Source organism: Pimephales promelas, chromosome 3 (genome assembly GCF_988280905.1).
Source record: "Pimephales promelas chromosome 3, fPimPro1.hap1.1, whole genome shotgun sequence".
Classification (NCBI taxonomy): Eukaryota; Metazoa; Chordata; class Actinopteri; order Cypriniformes; family Leuciscidae; genus Pimephales; species Pimephales promelas.
This window is the reverse complement of record NC_142771.1, coordinates 1,930,262-1,949,530: the sequence shown is the minus strand read 5'-3', so window position 1 is coordinate 1,949,530 and position 19,269 is coordinate 1,930,262. Positions and strand designations below refer to the sequence as shown.

At 38.9% G+C, this 19,269-nt stretch overlaps 1 protein-coding gene and 1 long non-coding RNA gene across 3 annotated transcripts; one reads left to right on the top strand and one right to left on the bottom strand.

Annotated features, from left to right (window-relative positions):
• Positions 1–804: 804 nt before the first annotated feature.
• On the bottom strand, positions 805–17,912 carry LOC120486100 (uncharacterized). Of its 2 annotated transcripts, XM_089129186.1 has the most exons (11): positions 17,583–17,912; positions 17,202–17,389; positions 10,316–10,438; positions 9,663–9,854; positions 7,315–7,629; positions 6,877–7,218; positions 4,950–5,036; positions 4,768–4,809; positions 4,539–4,619; positions 4,371–4,432; positions 805–2,035 (listed from the first exon to the last, which is right to left on the bottom strand). In XM_089129186.1, the coding sequence occupies exons 4-10, from the start codon at positions 9,841–9,843 to the stop codon at positions 4,377–4,379; spliced, it is 1,104 nt and encodes a 367-aa protein (XP_088985312.1). In that variant the 5' UTR covers positions 9,844–9,854; positions 10,316–10,438; positions 17,202–17,389; positions 17,583–17,912; the 3' UTR covers positions 805–2,035; positions 4,371–4,376. The 2 variants fall into 2 exon arrangements, with proteins under 2 accessions (XP_088985312.1, XP_088985311.1); XM_089129185.1 differs by lacking the exons at positions 17,202–17,389; positions 17,583–17,912 and having other exon boundaries at positions 9,663–13,889.
• Positions 8,005–17,996, top strand: LOC148981840 (uncharacterized). Its single transcript, XR_016155327.1, has 3 exons — positions 8,005–8,148; positions 17,626–17,702; positions 17,867–17,996. It is a non-coding gene; the product is annotated as an uncharacterized LOC148981840 (long non-coding RNA).
• The last annotated feature ends 1,273 nt before the right edge of the window (positions 17,997–19,269 follow it).

The following is a 19,269-nucleotide window of genomic DNA, read 5'->3' as shown; positions in this document are numbered from 1 at the left end:
ACTGTGGCGCAGTTACAAAAATAGCCTAAATTAAAGCATTTTAAAGTTGGGGACAAAACATAGGCTAATTATATTTAGAATACAGTAATAAATAACTGCTTATAAATGAATAAATATCAAGGAGTAAATCATTTAAAAATTCTTTCTATTGGTAAAAAAAAAAAAAAAAAAAAAAAAAAAAAATGCAACTGGTCGACCAATAAGAATGTCAGTCGACCAAGACGGCATCGACCGATTAGTCGACTAAACGACTAAAGTTGACAGCCCTAGAAACAAGCTTACATTTGTTGCTTGATAGACGCTAACGCACAACTACAACTACCGCATTTGTCCAGGACTACACGTAGTACGAGCGGAAACCGAGGTAAGCGGATATGACGCGATTGACTCGCGACTCCCAGCTCACCCCTGCTCACATGCCCCGTTTCCTTAGTTAAAATCTCAATTTTCTCGCGATTTAAACATTGTTTGAAACATTTGGAATATTGTAAGTTATCATCTTAACTAAATATATAACACTGGCCTTGTGATTTTGGGATATTTTAATGCAAAAATCTTAGGTATTGCACCTTTAACTGTTTTGTACTATTCCTGGAACCTTCATTTCTTTTATGGTAACATAGTATATAGTATTCTTGCAAGAAAAATGATTTGTCCATTATAAACCTGTGATATTACTTGCATACTAGTCATAATCTGAAAATATAGTACACATGCAAGATAAGCTTTAGTCGTGACATGTTGATATACAAGGTAAATTATTACAGTAAGTCGTGTTTTGTGACATTAAATACACTTGTGGTATTACATTGTAACATTTATTCACAACAAATACCATGACTGTTCACAATAACACATAGCATGAGATAGCAACTGTATAGGCAATAGTTTAAATTAGTAAAAAATTATTCTTGTCACGATTGCTAAGTTTTCACTCATTTGAGAGTTTGTTGCGAGTCCACATCAGCGAATGCACATCTCAACTTTACTGCAAATGAAAATCAATAGTAGCTGAATGTCACTGCATAGTATGATAGAGGAATAAATGATAATGGGTCGTTGAATCACTGAAAAATTCAAATCAAATGAGATGATTAAAATCAAAACTGCTCGCAAAGTAGTAGCGGCCACACGAAACAAACATCTTTAAGAGCAATTTTTGTGTTTGTGGCCTTCATCATACCATACATCCTCCAGTCCAAACTAACCCAGCTCCCTGTGCCCGCCTCCATCTGTCAGTGGATCACCAACCTCCTGACGGACAGGCAACAGTAAAGCTGGGAAACCCTCATCCAGCACCTGCATATTCAGCACTGGCGCCCCCCAGGGGTGCGTTCTCTCCCCACTGCTCTTCTCCCTGTACAGCAGCGACTGCACCGCAAAAGACCCCTCTGTCAAATATCTGAAGTTTGCAGGCGCTGCTTAAACACTTAAACACTATTTATACATTGATTTATTCAACACACAACATTTCTTCTTTACATTTCCTTGCATTTGTACATGCATCAAATTTTTGTTTGTGTATTTTACTTATTCTGTTTTTTAATTGTATTATATGACAACAAACTGTACAAGACATGTATCAAAATGTCATTCATTTAAACGCATATTTAAAGAGCTTTTTATGTAGATAATATCTGTGATGATGGCGCAGTGGATTAGACACATGCCTTTGGTGTGAGAGACCCGGGTTCGAATCCACTGTGAGACACCAATGTGTCCCTGAGCAAGACACTTAACCCCTAGTTGCTCCAGAGGCGTGCGACCTCTGACATATATAGCATAATTGTAAGTCGCTTTGGATAAAAGCTTCAGCTAAATGAATAAATGTAAATGATAAAGCAGTCTGTAAGAGCCAGTGCAAACCACTGAAGCGAGAGTGATGATGTGTGCCAGTGGTCATGTGATCATGAACCTTGTGTAGGAGTTGTTGCTGTAGTTCTGCTTGATGTCTTCTCAGAGTTTGATCTGCTGACTGGAGTCAGTGTTGTTGAAGAGACTGGAGCTGCAGAAGATGAATGTTCACACACATCACCTGTAGGACATTAACATCATATCTTCACATTGATCATGACATGCAGTTTGTGTCTCGGCTATAGAACGAGTTCTTCCTCCCCGCAGTGAGTTGGGTTATTATCGTTCCAAAGAGGGATGGGGAGTTACGTCCAATTTTAGATCTGCGCCTGTTAAATCGCTCAAAATTCAAAATGCTTACTCTCAAGCAGATCGTGTCACAGATCAGGTCAGATGACTGGTTTGTCACGATAGATCTAAAGGACGTATACTTCCATATTTCCATCCTTCCACAACACAGGAAGTTCCTGAGGTTCGCTTTCGGGGGCGAAGTGTACCAATATCGGGTTCTTCCGTTCGGCCTAGCACTGTCTCCCCGAACTTTCACGAAATGTGTGGATGCAGCTCTGGCTCCGCTGCGACTCCAGGGCATCCGCATTTTAAATGATCATCAGGCGATTCGGCATCGAGATGTCGTGCTCGCCCATATCAAAAAGTTGGGGTTGAGGCTCAACGCCAAGAAGAGTGTGCTTTCTCCACTACAGAGGACTTTTCTGGGTGTGGTTTGGGATTTGACGACGATGCAGGCACGTCTGTCTCCTGCTCGTATAGCTTCGACTCTCATAGCCGTCAAACAGGCAAAGCGAGGCCAATATCAGAGAATTCTGGGTCTGATAGCAACAGTGTCCAATGTTTTACCTTACGGCCAGCTGTACATGAGACCACTGCAGTGGTGGATCAAGGCCAAGGGGTTCTCCCTGAGAGGAAACCCACTCAGCAAGATCAGGGTCACGTGACGGTGTCTTCGCGCCCTGGCTATGTGGAAAGAACCTTGGTTCCTGTCCTTAGGACCTGTGCTGGGGGCTCGGTGTCGTCGTGTAACACTAACGACGGACGCCTCTCTCACAGGCTGGGGGGCGATCATGAGTGGTCGCTCGGCCCAGGGTCTGTGCAGGACCATCATCTTCAATGGCACATAAATTGTCTAGAAATGATGGCCCTGAAAACTTCCTCCCAGACCTGAGAGGTCACCAAGTTCTGCGTTTGCGCCCGTTATACAAGCTGGCTCGCCAGATCCTTCTATGGTCTCAGGGAAAGCTTCTTTTATTGAGGACGCAGGGGCCGAGGACCGGGGAGTGGAGACTCCATCCTGAGGTGGTGGAGCTCCCATAGAAACATTTCGGTCGTGCCGAGGTAGACCTATTTGCATCAAGGGAAACATCACACTGCCAACTGTGGTTTTCCCTAAGTCCTCCCGCCCCTCTGGGGTTGGACGCGATGGTCCAGGAGAGGCCGAGGTCACACCTGTGCGCATCTCCCCCGATTGCTCAGCTCCCAGGAGTTCTGGAGAGGGTTCGCCGGGACGGGGTCAGTCTATTGTTGGTAGACCCGTACTGGCCGGCCCGAGTTTGGTTCGCGGACCTAATTTCTCTCCTCTGGAGATTCGATCAGGAGGGACCTTCTCTCTCAGGCAAGCGAGTCGATACTTCACCCCCGCCCAGATCTATGGAGGTTGTGGGCTTGGCCTCTGAGAGGTCCAGCTCATAGAATCTGGTCTCTGAGGTTGTGAAGACCATCCTCCTCTCCAGAGGAGTGGGAGCTTTAGAAAACAATGAGCAAGCTAATCAAGGTCTTCAGGATCACACAGGCAGGTGTGTTTGATCAGGGTTGTGGACAGTGGCCCTCCAGGACCGAGTTTGAGGAACACTGAACTAAATCAAACACCGATCACAATGGTGACATCAAACCAAACTATTATTTTCAAAAATCAACATGGCCAACATCTAAGCCTCTGTTAATCTCAATAAGAACTTCTCCACATATGACAGAAGTAAAGTCAGTCTGGTTCGTAATAAGTAAAGCTGTTTGTGGAGATGTTTAATGATGTTGGAGTCTGACATCAAACAAATGTTTAGACGTTAACCCAGCTTATATTTTCAACCAAACTTTGATGTCTAAACGATGAAGTTCATGTCCAATAATATTTCTAGCTATGATGACTCACATTGTGGCCATAATATGAGCACACAGTGAGTGGACTGCGAGGTTACACTTTTAGCTCACTCCCAGCAAACAAATTTAGGTTCTGGGAACGTTAGATTTTGGTTCCCAGAACGTTCCTAGAACTTTCCCTCAAGGTTAAGGGAACGTTCCCGGAACATTCTCCTTACGTTATAAAAATGGAACCTAAAAATAACCTACATGGAACATTCCTATAAAGTTCTTGTTTGGGTCCCAAAAAAATAACCTCATGGGACCATTCGGGAACGTTAGGGGAACGTTCTGTGTTTGCTGTGACTCACACTGTGATTGTAAAATAAAAATAAATAAATAAAACAGATTTGCTCACAACTCACCAGTTTTTATTGTTGTATTGCAGGTATCTCTATTTCCTCCGGGGGCTTCGAGTCCTTCCTCCCTGCAAAATAAAAGCATTGCCTGACCTCTGGTGTGTGTTTATCATGATTGCAGATGTTCAGATCAGACGAGTGTGAATCTTCAGAGTGTGTGCGGCTCAAACTCACCAGCTCTTCTTGCACAGATGATCTGAAGAAGAATCACAGTAGGAGCAGCAAACACTGCCATCTCAACAATACTCACAATCACTGCAGGAAACATGAGAGGAAGAAGAAGAGAAACTGGACATGACTGAAGTCAAGGGTCTTCATCTATCAACAGTTATTGATGAAGCATTTACAGACGGACTGATAGTGTAATGTTAGAAAGCTGTCCGTCTAAATCAACGTGTCGTACCTCTGTATAATAATCCGGTTAATGATGGCGGATTAACTGGAGCTGTGGATCACATTAGTTCAGTTCAACACACAATGTCAAGATATTTCTTATCTTTAAGCCAGTAAGCCAGTGTGTGAGAGCCAGTGCGAACCACTGAAGTGAGAGTGATGATGTGTGCCAGTGGTCATGTGATCATGAACCTTGTGTAGGAGTTGTTGCTGTAGTTCTGCTTGATGTCTTCTCAGAGTTTGATCTGACTGGAGCCTGTGTTGTTGAAGAGACTGGAGCTGCAGAAGATGAATGTTCAGATTTAATGGTTATGATAATGTGTACAGTCAGAAAAGTTCCTTATAAGCAATTCTGTGTGTTAAAAAGAGGAAAATAAGCAATTTGCTTTAATGCATAGTGTTTTAGTACTAAAAAAAGGGCGAAGACCACATTATAATTCATGCCCATATATAGAATATTGGTAAGAGAGAGTAATAGCACTGTGATTTCCTGATTGAATGATCTATTAGCGATTACTTTGGTCTTCAAGTTAAAGAGTCATAAGATGATGCATTAGCACAATAACATGCCAAAAACTGTATTATTTAAAAGTTACTCTGCTCATATATTGTTGCACCTTATTTTTTATGTGGTTGCAATTCAAAGTTTGTGTTAAAGAGTTCGCCTGTTGATCGGGAATCGGTTGATTATGCCTGTTGTTAAACACGAAAAGCTGTGAAGTGATACATGTGGTTGTTTCTTCTTTGGTTTGAAAGATTAAAAGGTAAGCAATGGGACGGACCGGCATTTAGTCTCGGCTGCAACTGCTAGCGCTGTCAGCGGGAAAAAGCTTACTCTACTTCCGGTCTCGGCGGTCATTTTTGTGAAATAGGCCTATAGTTAGTTTGCTAGCTGCATCACGTGGTGTACTTCGCATGGTGGGGATATACAACTATACGGTTCATGTACAATGTTCAGCACTTAAAGAGAAGATGTGTTTAATGAGAAATAACTGGGATATGTTATATTATTTTGTGTAGTTGAGAAGAGTGATGTTAATTGCTAAACTATCAGTGCGTGTTAAATATTAGAATAGTAAAATTCATGTTTGTTAATTAGTCTGGTCAGCTTCTACGTATATAAGAGGAATAATACAGCCCGTTTCATGTATTTAAAGTAACCAGTTGCATTTGTACTTTGCCGGTTGGTGTAAAGTGGTTATTTAGACCTGATTTTGCATTTAGTAATAAAATGTATTGTTGAAATATTGTTCTTGTAAAAGAAATGCATTATTACACTGGACGTGAGGGAAGTAACACTGTGTCGTGTGTCTTATTACTCATCATTCCCCTTTTCCAGGGGTGTAACACAGACACATCACCTGTAGGGCATTAACATCATATCTTCACATTGATCATGACATGCAGTTTGTGTTCAATCATCACAGCTTACAGTGGCAGTAGTCGAGAAGAGAGATATTACTGGATCATTTATTCCTGTATTCATTTATTGACCCCCCCCCCCCCCCACCCCACACACACACACACACACACACACACACACACACACACACACACACACGAAATTCGATTGGCCAACTTGATCACCAAAGAGAATGACCATTACTATTTCTGATCTTTGTGACCAATTCAGAGATCTATTTTATTCAGTAAGCTTGTAGCCTATAGCCTAATAAATAACATTTATAATTTGATTTAATTCCATATTTTAAAACCCGACGCAGCACAAACTAATTTTTACCGCACACGAACAAGATTATTTTGAATGAATTTGGATCATGTGGGGGGCTGAGTGACCTCACAATGACCAAAAAAATATTAGTATTTTACTATCTAAAAAAAATGAAGCAGCTCAAACTAAATTTTTTACAGCACAAGCGAAGCGCAAACCATTGAGAATATTTTGATGGCGTTTTGGGTTGGGTGGGTCAACTTCACGCAGGTTTATATCTGCAGTGCAGAACATGATATGACATCAATAAATGTAACTGGCCCCTCTAACAGTACAACTGGCCCCAGCTTGGCCCCCCCGAGTTGAAATGGTCTAAAACCGCCCCTGAACACTAGTCTGTCTTCTCAGAGTTTGATCTGTCTGTCAGAAAACTACAGTGTTTCTCACCTGAATACTTGACAGTGTATGTGACTGAGGTCTGGAGTTGATTTCTTTGAGTAAGCTGACATCTCCACTCTCTGTTGTTATCTTCATTCAGGAGTGTTGTAGTCAGAGTGATGATACAGCGACGTGATGATGATGATGATGATATCTGATATCTGGAGTCTGTCTTCAGATCAACACCAGCCTGATTCACCCACAACAGCTCAAATCCCTCAGAACTGATCCGATCATCACAGAGGAATCTAATATATGAATACAACTGACAGGAGAGAGTCACAGAGCGGCCTGGACTGATCTCAGTCTGTGAGGATGAAGATGATGATGATGATGATGGAGACACTGAAACTGAACACAAGACACAAATCACAGACTCTTCAATCATCATCTGAGTTTAATAAAGAATCTGCCCTTTTTAAATTGACCATATAATCATAAACTCACCATGAAGAACATGCAGAAGAACAGGTGCATCAGTTCCTTGTTGTTCGTGCACATATTGTCTGCAGGTGTATGCTCCATAATCTTCTTCTGTGACGTTCTTGATGTTCAGAGAGCAGTCAGACTCCAGACTCAGTCTCTCATGTCTCTCTGTGTCTTTATTCTTTATCCCTAATTTAATCAGTTCAACTATCCATGAATGACTGAATATGTTAAAGTAGGTCCATGTAGTTGATTTGCAGTCAGAAAGAGTTTTATTACAGGACAGACGGACATCTACACCAGAACTGATGAACACATGATCCACTCCACTGGTGCCTGAAACACAGTAGATCTCAGTGATCATTATGATATTTATTAATAAATTAAACCATAAACCATACCAGCATAACGAGCAGAAGATTACAATCATACAGTATTTTTCCAGTAATCATGTACTAATACCTGAATTAATACTTAAAGGCACTCTATGCAAGATCTGTACCTTAATATAACAGCTTCAAAGTCGTTTTGGTGGTTAACAAAGTCATAGTAGGGCGAATCATCCTGGTAGGAAAGCTTGGGGGGGACGCCGCCGGAAAAACCAACCATGCAAGTTTGAGAGTGGCGCCCCTGACACAGCGCGTGAGAATCACGAAATGGTTTACGGCAACGACGTCACACGCATCAACAACATCATACTGTATAAAGCTACTTTCGAAACAGGGAAAGAGAATCGGACCGTGCTAGAAACCGGACAAGAGTCCACTCGGTCGGGCTTTCACTCGTTGGCGCGAGCTTAAAAGCTGCACTGGATTGTAACTGCGATGCTGACCTGGCGATCTTGTTGATGGACTTGTAAGTAAATCTCTTATTTATAAACTTGTTTGTATTTGTATACTAGTTGTTTCTATATTGTATGTTGCTGCACTGGCTTGTGGTATGTAATTTTTTACGGTGCTGTTCATTCATCCGTTGTTGATAATAAGACCAATTCAATAATTCTCACATGTCTATAGCTTTCGATTACCAGAGCTTTAAGCAGACTTCCTAAAAACAGTCGTTTCTCTTAGTCTTGTTGTTTTTTCCGTTAGCTGCTATGTTTTATTGCCGAGCTTGCCACAAGAGCTAGTTTGCCAGCTGAACTCAGGTGTTGTGATGTGTATTTATCACGTATCTTTAGTCCTGTGTCTGGTTCGGATTTCTTATGACGTGTGTAAGTTACTGTTATATCAAGTTTATCTGACTATAACAGTACACTTCCCGACTGTAACTTCAAATTGTGTTGATTATGAATCAATCAAATCTTGACGCTGTTGATGTTGATTCTTGCGATTACCATGAGGACATAGTCAATATCTCACATAATTATTAGGACATATATAAGCCTAGAGGTTGTAAATAATTGAACACAATTTGCTATTATGATAAATTGTAATCATGTCTAAATCATAACGTCCAATGTTATGAAATAATGCGACGTACATTTAACTTGATTGATGTCATCTGACATTTTGTAATTTTAACATTACAATCAAAAAACATGAATGAAATTATACAGTAGCCTATACACTATAGGCTATTTACTTCTGATTTTGCAGAAATCATGTAAAAACGCTATAAGCCAGCAAACGCGATAGGCAACTTTATTATTAAAAAGCAGTCTAGCACTTGACAGTATATGCAGTAACAGGGGAATAACGGTTATTTACGACAGTGCAAGTACACCACAGCGGCTCTAGAGGTCACTGTTTTACAAAAAAACCAGAGAGTGCGTAGTGTGCCTTTAATTCAGCATGATCTAATGATAATTAAAAGCAGAGGTGTAAAGTCCAGGTTCAGAAAGTAAAAGTCCTCCTCAGTATTTTGTTCAGCTGGATTTGCTAACGATCAGTTTTCCAGCCGGAGAGAGAATTAATTAGTGGAATAAACAAATGGCAGGACTTTTACTTTCTGACCCAGGACTTTACATCTCTGATAAAGCCTGAACTAATCATGAACCAATGAAGAGTTATCCTGAACTACGACTGGAGTCTTTATGGATTCACACATCAATAACGGAAACCTTAAAGGGGCAATGAATACTTTTTATGTATACGGTCTTCACTTAAAGCAGAATAAACTATGATTGTTTATCAGAGAGCTGCTCAAATCACTGACACACTCTTAATATGAAGATCATTCTTCATCATCAGATGTTTGAGTGACACTATGTCCAGTATCAGGAATAATACAGTATGATCTGTGTGTATCAATACACAACTCTGAGATCACAACGTGAATGTGTGCAAGAATAAACTGAGCATGTTCAAATCAACTCTTTCCAGACTAATTCCACTAAATGTGTTTAGAGAAAATACAGATTTCTTTACCTGTGAGAAGTGAAGAGAGAATGATCAGTCCCAGCAGACACAGATCACACTGATCAGACATTTCTGCTTCTGTCCGTTTCTGTCTGTCTTCCTCTTTATTATATATAGTTACAGCTCCTCCTTTAGTCATCAGCTCCTCCTCTTCATTATATATAGTTACAGCTCCTCCTTTAAACATCATCAGCTCCTCCTCTTCATTATATATTAGAGATATATGGTTCCAGACATTTACTGTAATTCTACAGTTTTTAATTCTACAGTATAAAGTTAGAATATAAATACGGTTTTCTATTTACTCTATTGTCTGATATCTATTAGCATCCCTATATGTAGCATAATGCAAACAGACTTTTTACTCAATGGAAAAAAAAAATTAAGAAAAATTAGATTAAGAAAATTATACATTTGTTTAAAACAGGTATCAGGTTAACAATTCATTAACATTATTTAAAGAAAAAAAAAGTGACAGAAAATACATTTTAAAATGCAAGAGGAGCCAGTAGGCAAAAGCAGAAATATTACAAAGAGGCAAAAAACCAACAAACAAAAAACTATCAACAGACGACATGTCAATCAGGCCAGAGAGGAAAACACTGAGAACCAATGGATGAAAAATCCTTGATAGAGTCAAAAACTGCCAAAACATCCCAAACCTGCTTTCGAAAGACATGGCCTAAGAGGAAGTCCAGATCTGAGAGGACATAATCACGAGAACCAATGAAAGAAGAGGCAAAAAACAGCCCACACGTCCCACATCAGCTTTCAACACATCCGGTCTGAAATCAAGAAGTGGTAAAATAACTTAGTGGTAAAATAAAGCACATGACAAAAACTAGTCATCACATACTCTACAAACACTTTTACAAGAGACATAAAATGATCATGTTAATGTACTTATCTAATCTAAGAGAGCAAATGAGGGTGTTTGTTTGATACAGCATGAAGGAAAAACATTAAAAACATAATATTAACCTCTGTGTCGCACGCCCTATTCTGAATAAACATGAAAATGCACAATTTGAACTTAAATGGTTGTAATTGAAGAATGCTTTGGAATATACAGATGTAATATTGGTCTTGTTTTAACCCTTTAGGGTTAAACGTTCAATTTTCACATCTTAATCTCAAAAGACTATATCTTAAAAGCGAAACAAGATAGATACTTTCTGTAAATTAGAGAAATATTAAGGATGCCCCAAAGTTTATGTAGGGATTAAATTTCCCCATCTAATTTGCATATTATGACGTCATATGGTGGCAGCAATCTTGGATTATAGACATTTTTGTAGAAGAAAGTGAAACAGAAAAAAAAGTTAAAATAAAAGTTTGGGTAGGCTATATGAAAATGTACAAATTTAATTATTCATATTTTATATAAAATATTTTTTTTTTCAAAACTTGGCGACTCCAAAAATGCAATAAAATCAAAGCCAAAACTCTGAACAAGTTGTGTTTCAAATGTTAGGTTTGGGCACAGTACTGAACTTTTTCACCTGATGAAAACCAGACTCCATTACTGCCCATATAACGGCCTGCAAAAGCTGTGAACCCTCAACCTTTTGGAATTGGTTGGTTTTCTGCATTAATCGGACATAAAATGTCATTTGATCCTCAAGTATAGACAAACACAATGTCCTGAGATGGATAGTTCACCCCAAACATCCTCATGCTATTACACATGACAATCTTTGAGTCCATAATGGCATTGATTGACACTTAAAAAAACAGCGGCACAACGATCGTGACAAAAGTTCGCAAGACCCCAGTGGATGAATCAATGTCTTACGATATGTGTGTGAATATGAATTTTTAACTCACTTTATTTTTGTGTAAGAAAAACATATTTACATAAAATGTAAATATAAAAAAAAAAAAACTATAAATCAGCTTCCAATCTATAAGTGTGTTCACCAGAAGCACAGGGTGACGTGAGTGAGTTCATGTGAAGTGTTGGTCACTTCTCGCACAAGATTTCACAATTCACATGTTACAATACCCATTTCGTAAGTGCTCGTATGACAGTAAACTGGAAGCAGTGAGTTCTGGGTAATTCAGCATTTTTAGGTTTCCTTTATTGTATCATACAGACGTATCTCGTTTGGCTTCAGAAGGCATTAATTCATCCACTGGGGTCATACCATCACCATCACTATTTAAAGTGTCAGACATGCGACAGTCGTTCATTTGTTTCCTAAATATCGAGAGAAAAAAACGAGATATATATATTAGGAATCACATGTAATGATGAAAGATTATTTTGGGTGAACTAGCCGTTTAAGCTAACAACACACACACACAATTACAATCTTCCATGTCTTTACTAAACACATCCCATTAAACATTCACAGTAAGTGAACTTCTTATGTAAGTGAACATTGCTAAGTTTAACTATGAACAACCATCACAAAACAAAAACAACATTTGTGGTTCAGAGGTCAGAAGGTAGTCATTTACATTTGTATTACGCAGCACTGAGAGTGGCTAACGGGATGTGTTGAGTAAAGTCATTGAAGATTATAATAATGTGTGTAGTAGAGCCAGACCGATATATCGGCCGATATTAGGCATTTTCCATAATATCGGTATCGGCAGTTATAATGGCCGATAAATGAATATTTAAAAAATAAAATAAAAACTGATGAAACACGCTTTAATCATCTCCCCTTGGCCTGTTATATTGAAAATATATGTTTTACAATTTGCAGTACGATGTTATCTATTGCTAAATTATGGCTCATCATAGACTAGCTAACCACAAAGCTAGCTAACGCCACTATCATCAGTGGAAGACCGCTAACGTTAACATTAATGAGCTTGGAAACCACAATGAACTTTTTCTGCCTAAATAAAGTAATGATTACTGTATTTATAACTAGCATATCTCTAGTTACAGTCCCTGCATTGTAAAATGTAAGTTGTACTTGCGAGGAGTGAACATTTAGACATAGAGAAAAAGTATCAAACGTGTCAACTTGTGCAGAAAAGTTAGCTTTTCTTTTACACGTGTGTGAAATCCAACAATATTTAATAAAAAAAAACAATATCGGCCGATATATCGGATTTTAAAACCCAAAAATATTTGTATCGGTATCGGCCTTCAAAATCCTTTATCGGTCGGGCTCTAGTGTGTAACTAGCTTAAACTCTCTGTGTTTAATCTATACGAGGTCACATGACATTTTATGACCATTTAATGGATAAAATCATCCAATTCCAAAAAGGTTAGATATTTTCTAAATATGAACGCAGTTAAGATGTTAATTATTTTAGGAAGCTGGTCCACATGCACAGGAAGCCACAATAATCTGCCAAATAAAATGACGCAAATTCCACACAGCGTCACACACACTCAAACTACAGAGTTGTTAGATAATCTGATAATTATACATAAAATGTTAGCAACGATCCAAACCTAACAATCTAACACACACACACACACACCTCTGCTCGTGGCTATAAGTTAAACACGGCATCCAGCGCTCGATACTAGCTCCATTAAATCACCCGCGCGCTCACACACTTGCCTCACGGATTTCCCTGCGTTTGACATCGAATCAATAAATTAAATTAAATTAATATAGAATCAACAAAGTAAACGTCTGTGTGTATCAGAAACAAAAGGCCACACTCACACCTCACTATGGCGCTTCGGGGTCACAACACTGGAAGGAAAAGGTCAAAGCGTCAGGAAGTCATGACGTCTGCGCTATTATAGCGAAGAAAGGAGACCAAAACTCCATCAGTGACAGAATGGCGTAAAAACCTTCGGAGAACCGAGACTCAGTCGGGGGCCAGTTCTCCTCTGGACACCGAATAAACAGTGTGTGATTATGATTCAGGGCCGACGAGGCCTTCACAGGGGAGAGTCTACTTAACACAAGATTAGGGTTGGGTATCGAGAATCGAGTATCGATTGGAACCGAGACTAACTTTTCGTTTTTCCCGGAATCGTTCAAAAGTTAAAATTTCGATTCCTAGTTTCGATATTCACAGTCCGCCGAGCAGAAGAAGAAACCGCTGAACAACACCAACGAAGAAGCGTCTACCGGAAGTGTTGGCATAACCACGCGAGTCGAACATGAGTAGCTTACGTCGGCGGTCCAAAGTGTGGCTTCACTTTTCTAAAAATAACGAAATCTCGGCAAAATGCAAAATTTGTGACAAAAGGAGTATTTCCTTCAGAAAGGCCGTTGGTTAGCAAGGTTAGCTAAACTTTTTGACCCTGCCTCTTAAAGCTAGGGTATACGATTTCAAAGATTGTTCATTATTAATATCCTCGTTTAGATGCTGGTTATGGTTATATAGTACAATCCTAACAATATAAATAGAAAAAAGAACGAAAAAAATCCATTCACTCTATTGGCTGGACAGCTGCAGAAAAGTTGACCAATGTAAGCTGTGCGGCCGCACAGCTTATATTGGTCAACTGCTCTCATCCAATCACCAGCTCCACTTGAAACTCCGCCTGGCGCTCGCGTCTCCAACCCAACCGCACCCGCCCCCGCCCCCCTCCGTGCGTGAGCAAACAGCTGACAGACTGTCTATGGTAGCTAGCTAGTAGCGTCAGATCAGCAATGGATAAAAATATAAACGACAACAGCAAGCGGCCCCTGCTTGCCTCTACTGTAAAGTTTAAACGCAAGAGAAAGTCTGTGGAGGAAAGATCAGAGATTAAAAAGAAATGTGAAGAACGCCGGACTCTAAGTAGGATAAATATAGCGTCCTTCATTGACCATTGGAGAAAACTTCAGGGAGATCTGGGGCTGAAAACAACGCTGACACGGATGACTTTTTGTTGAGCAGGTAAACATTTATTTATTCTTTAATGGTGTGACGTGTTACGTGGCTTTTTATCAGTTTGACAACTTGCTCATGCTGCCGGTCGGCATTGGAATTTGGAATGGTTAGCCGTTTAGCATCGCCGATCGCGGTTCAAAGTAATTATATTTCTTGTTCGAGGTTTCTGTTCGAGCCGATCGGAATTTGAACAAGATGCGCTGCGTGCTGCAATAACAATCACTGAAAACCTTAGCAATACTAGTAGTATTATAATGGTGGTGGGGAGTTTAGAACATTTCATGTGTTGCTAATCTTGCGTTGACGTGAACTCAAACGTGACATACGTCAGGGATCAGGTAGCACAGAGGGGAGGGGGTGTGTGTGGAGGGGCGGGATGAGTTTTTTAAAACTTCCCTACCGTCTCGACCGATTTTTAACATCGTATACCATAGCTTTAAAAGAATCGTAATCGAGAATCGTTAGGAACCGGAATCGAAACAAGAAATCGGAATCAGAATCGTTCAAATTCAAACGATACTCAACCCTACACAAGATCCGCGGGCACTTCAGGGATGTGTTGTCATGTCTAGGCTCAGGTCCTCCATCTGATCTGGGTACGGCCCGGGTCCGGCTGATTACAGTTAACCTCGGAATAAACAGAAAAACTAAAATTAGCATAGATGCCCTCCGTCTTATGATGTAGCGAGTACATCGGGTGTTATAGGAAGTGTTTTATGCAGCCTAATAATCTTGAATAATAGGATAATGTTATATGTGAACGCCAGGTTAAAAAGATGTGTTTTCAATCTAGATTTAAACTGACAGAGCGTGTCCACAAAGCCCCTTTTCCCTCAGTCCTCATGCTGCAAACAATGATCTGGATTAAAGACAAGGGCCACACATGGGCTATAACTGGCTGACATGCTATGCTATATGAATATTCATTTATATAGTCATATTTAATTCACTGACAATATAAACATTTTTAAGGAATACATAAAGGATCTGCAATATATCAAAGTTATTTTTTTCTTGCAACATTAATATGTTTTTACGTACTTATGTGACTGAATAAAGTATACATTTTAAAATTTAAATAAGGTATTTTTGTGTTACCAGGTTCAGTCCAAACTGGGTTCAGAGATGACCAGTTGTGTGTGGGTTAAGATGTCAGTTCCTCTTCTTTCTTTCTTCTTTAACCACACGTGTTTCTCTAATAGCATGTGTGGTTAAACTAACTGAGCTCTCACACTCATCAGTTTCCAAACCTCAACAGTGAGTTCACCACGCTGAAAATACTACTATGAAGTCACACTAGCTCCAATTAATTAGACTAAAGGTTATTAAAATAGTTCTGAAAGCGCAAGAACTCAAAGAGGACAAAAGACAACAATTAGGCAGAAACGCGTGTGTGTTAGTTTGGCCATACTGGTTTTAGACATTGAGAAAGCCATGATACTATTGGAATAATAATAATAATAAAAGTTACAATGACAATGGATACAATTTCCAGGTTGAGAAAATCCCTCTTGTACATTTAGGTTTCCAATGTGTTTTCAAAAACTTCCCTAGTAGGAAAAAATAAATACTATGGAAGTCAATGAGACCAGAAACTGTCTGGATATTGATATTCTTCTAAATATCAGAAAATCGTCTCCGGGGAGTTGGAAAATGAGCCTATTTCCAAAAATCATCTGCATTTTTGGAATTGTAATTCCCTTGTCTGTAACAGTTTGGCCAGCATTTTTTATATCTTTTGAGCTATTCTAAGAAAATACATAAAACAATTTGTGTTCTGTTTTTCTAAGAAATGGATAAGTATTGTCAATGACATGAGATCATTCATAAAACATGTTTTATTCATAAAAAACACTGTGGATCTATCTGTGTTCAGGGACCAGAGCTCATGGCCTTGGGGGAAGAAGAAAAGCAGAGTCTGTCTAAAGAGGCGTTATTGCTGATCATTAAATACTCGAGTGTTGGAAATCTCACTTTGTTTTTACAATCAGTCTTTTTTTAACTCCTAGCAGTGTACTTTGAAATGTGAACACCAACACAATCTTTATTCTACACGCCAATGATTCGGTCAACAATATTATTTGTCGCCACCTAGTGGAATCTTTCATAAAATAAACTCTGGGTGGATTAGAAATACATTTACTGGTCAAAAACCCTTGTCAAACTCCATTTGAGATTGAATTTTGGTAAAAAGTTAATGTAAATAAAAGTAATAACACACAGATCATCACTGTCTGAGGGAACCCTTGTGTCCAAAACTTTTTTACTTTTCAGGAAATGAAACAGAACCTGTTTTTTCCCCAAAATAATTTCCAAGCTCTTTTAATGCTTTCATTGGTTAAATATTTGCAAAACGCATTAGCAGATGTAACGTGTGACCAATAGCATTTTATTTTTTGAAAAAATATGGAGATATAGGCTAAAATATGGATTCTGTTTGATACATTGTTGCTGTTGGGATGGAAACCTTGTATCTCCATATTTATATTAAAAATAATTATTTATTTTTTGTTAGGTCTACCGACCACCTACTAAGCGCAATGCTGCTACATCCTACTCCTTTGGGGTCAAGCAAAACTATATACAAACAAATTGTAAACAAGGTCACAAAACTGAAAAAATAAAGATTAAACACCCCTCAGTCCATTCAATAAACTCGGTTAAGAAAAAATATGTGCCCAGTAGATAGCTTCAGTTCAGAAAAACAGAGTCCATTCGATAAATGCAGTTCAGAAAAACATACCTGAGTCCATTAGATTTCAGGAAGAAATACGACAACAAATGGATGAGAAGATAAGAAGTAAAAGATCCAAGTTCAGTCCGGGAGGCTCGCCATCTTTCTTTTCTCTCAGCACGGCTTGATGAATCCTCACCATGCACATAAATCACAGCAGAAAATCCAAACGATCTACACAAACAACAAAAACCGGCCTGTACACACAGGATAACATTTTTAGAAACTCATTTATAACCTCCGTTTCAACAATATTTACTCTTCACATCAACATTTAGCGTTCAGGTACAACATAGGCCATACTTCAAATACACTTAATTTTAACACACACAGAAATACAACACACCATTATAATTCATCACATATATGAAAAATAAATCCACAACTCACCGATTCCTCTGAATTAACAGTGTTTTGTTAACATTTTCTCCAGATTACACCACAAACTGTAGCGATGACTCAACTAACGTAACTTTACCTCGACGTTCAGGATCAACAAGGCCATAACAGGTAAGCTCTTTCACAACACTTCTCAAATTGACACTTAATTAAACTTAAAATAACTTTTATATTCTTTGTTTAGTAGTTGTATACGAAATGTTTGTTCAAAATTAGATCGTTTATCTCAAATTCCTAGAGCTTTGATCACATGCGTTTTTCCAGTTCTCTCTCAGACAGTTTACCGCGTCTCCCAGTGGGCGGAGTCAACATTGCCGCTGATCGCACTCGATTGGAAGATCTACATCTGCAGTCCAGATTCTAACTATCTAATTGGATTTTTTTTACTGCAGTAATTTGCATATTACTAATATGATTAATAAAGCATTTTATTTGCCTCAATTTTCTTTTATCTCTAACTTTTTCACATAAACAGTTTTACTGGAAGGGGGCATATGCAAAATACACACACGTAAAAAGTGCCGCGAAATCAATCCAAATCGCGGAATTCGATTCACCGTGAAGGTCTCAAGGTTCCGTCTTTTCCACGGCAAAGTAAATTTTAATTAAATGCAACACATTTAATCTTATGTATTAACTCGTTTCATCGATGAAATGAAAAGGTTTATGATATAAAATGAAAAGGTTTATGATATCTGTGCATCATTTAATACGTTGATACTTGACTATTCCTTTTAACTCTAATGAAAATAAAGTCAAAGTCTGTTAGAATAGCCAAATATAACAATTTATTATGTCAGGTAAATGTATTATTACAATTCCACAAGATAATCAATGCAAACCATTAAATGTTTCAAAGAACAAAGAACTTTACCCAAGGCTACATGAGCTGAGGCTAGAAGACACAACATCATGGGCTTATCTGAGTACAGAAAGGCAGCCCCGAACTCTAGTTAGACCTCACCTGATATGTAAATCACCAGGTTATAATGGAAAGTTACTGAATCCCCCTACTATGTTTATTGGGGGCAGACCATTTGCTTGGTTGTAATTTGCATTCAGACAACAAGGCAGAAGGTGTTAAGTAAAAAGACACATCCTTCTTTGTGTTCAAGATATTTCTATATTCTTAAAAACCTTATTACCTTTTCTTTTATTACTTTGGAAATGAGACATTATTACCAGTCACAAAATGATTCTAAACAATCCTTAAAGATTATCACATTCACATTAAAAACATATTCTTGTGAGAGTTTTCAATTTACTGACTCAGAGAGAGAGAGGATGTAGATAAGATGCTCAGAGAAAAGGGGGTAGGGTGTCAAATGTTAATCTGCAATGCCATCTGTCTTCAGAAGATACTGGTCAGACTGATTACATCAACCAGTTCCAGTTTTCCAGTCTTACGCACACACATATATATAATTTGAGTCTGGGTTACACCAACAAACTCCCAGCCAACACCTGGGCTATCTAACTGGCACCCAACCAGTTTTGCTCCTGGTTTCCATGGTGGCCCCACATGGGTTTGCCCAGATGAACTGAACACTGCTCACTGTGCACACTGCAGGATGTTAAATGTAACACATATCAGGCCCTGTTTACATGAGAACGCTCGCGCGTGAAAACGTAAAAATATTGTATCGGATGTGCCTTTCGTTTATTCGGCGACGGCGTT

What these genes read in the sequence shown, in the direction of transcription:
- LOC120486100 (XM_089129186.1), bottom strand. Translation starts at nt 9,843, where the DNA reads ATGATGTTTAAAGGAGGAGCTGTAACTATATATAATGAAGAGGAGGAG. An exon ending in TCTTCTGCATGTTCTTCATG is followed by an intron (nt 7,219 to 7,314) that starts GTGAGTTTATGA and finishes TCTTGTGTTCAG; the next exon opens with TTTCAGTGTCTCCATCATCA. An exon ending in AGCAACAACTCCTACACAAG is followed by an intron (nt 4,810 to 4,949) that starts GTTCATGATCAC and finishes TGTGATCCACAG; the next exon opens with CTCCAGTTAATCCGCCATCA.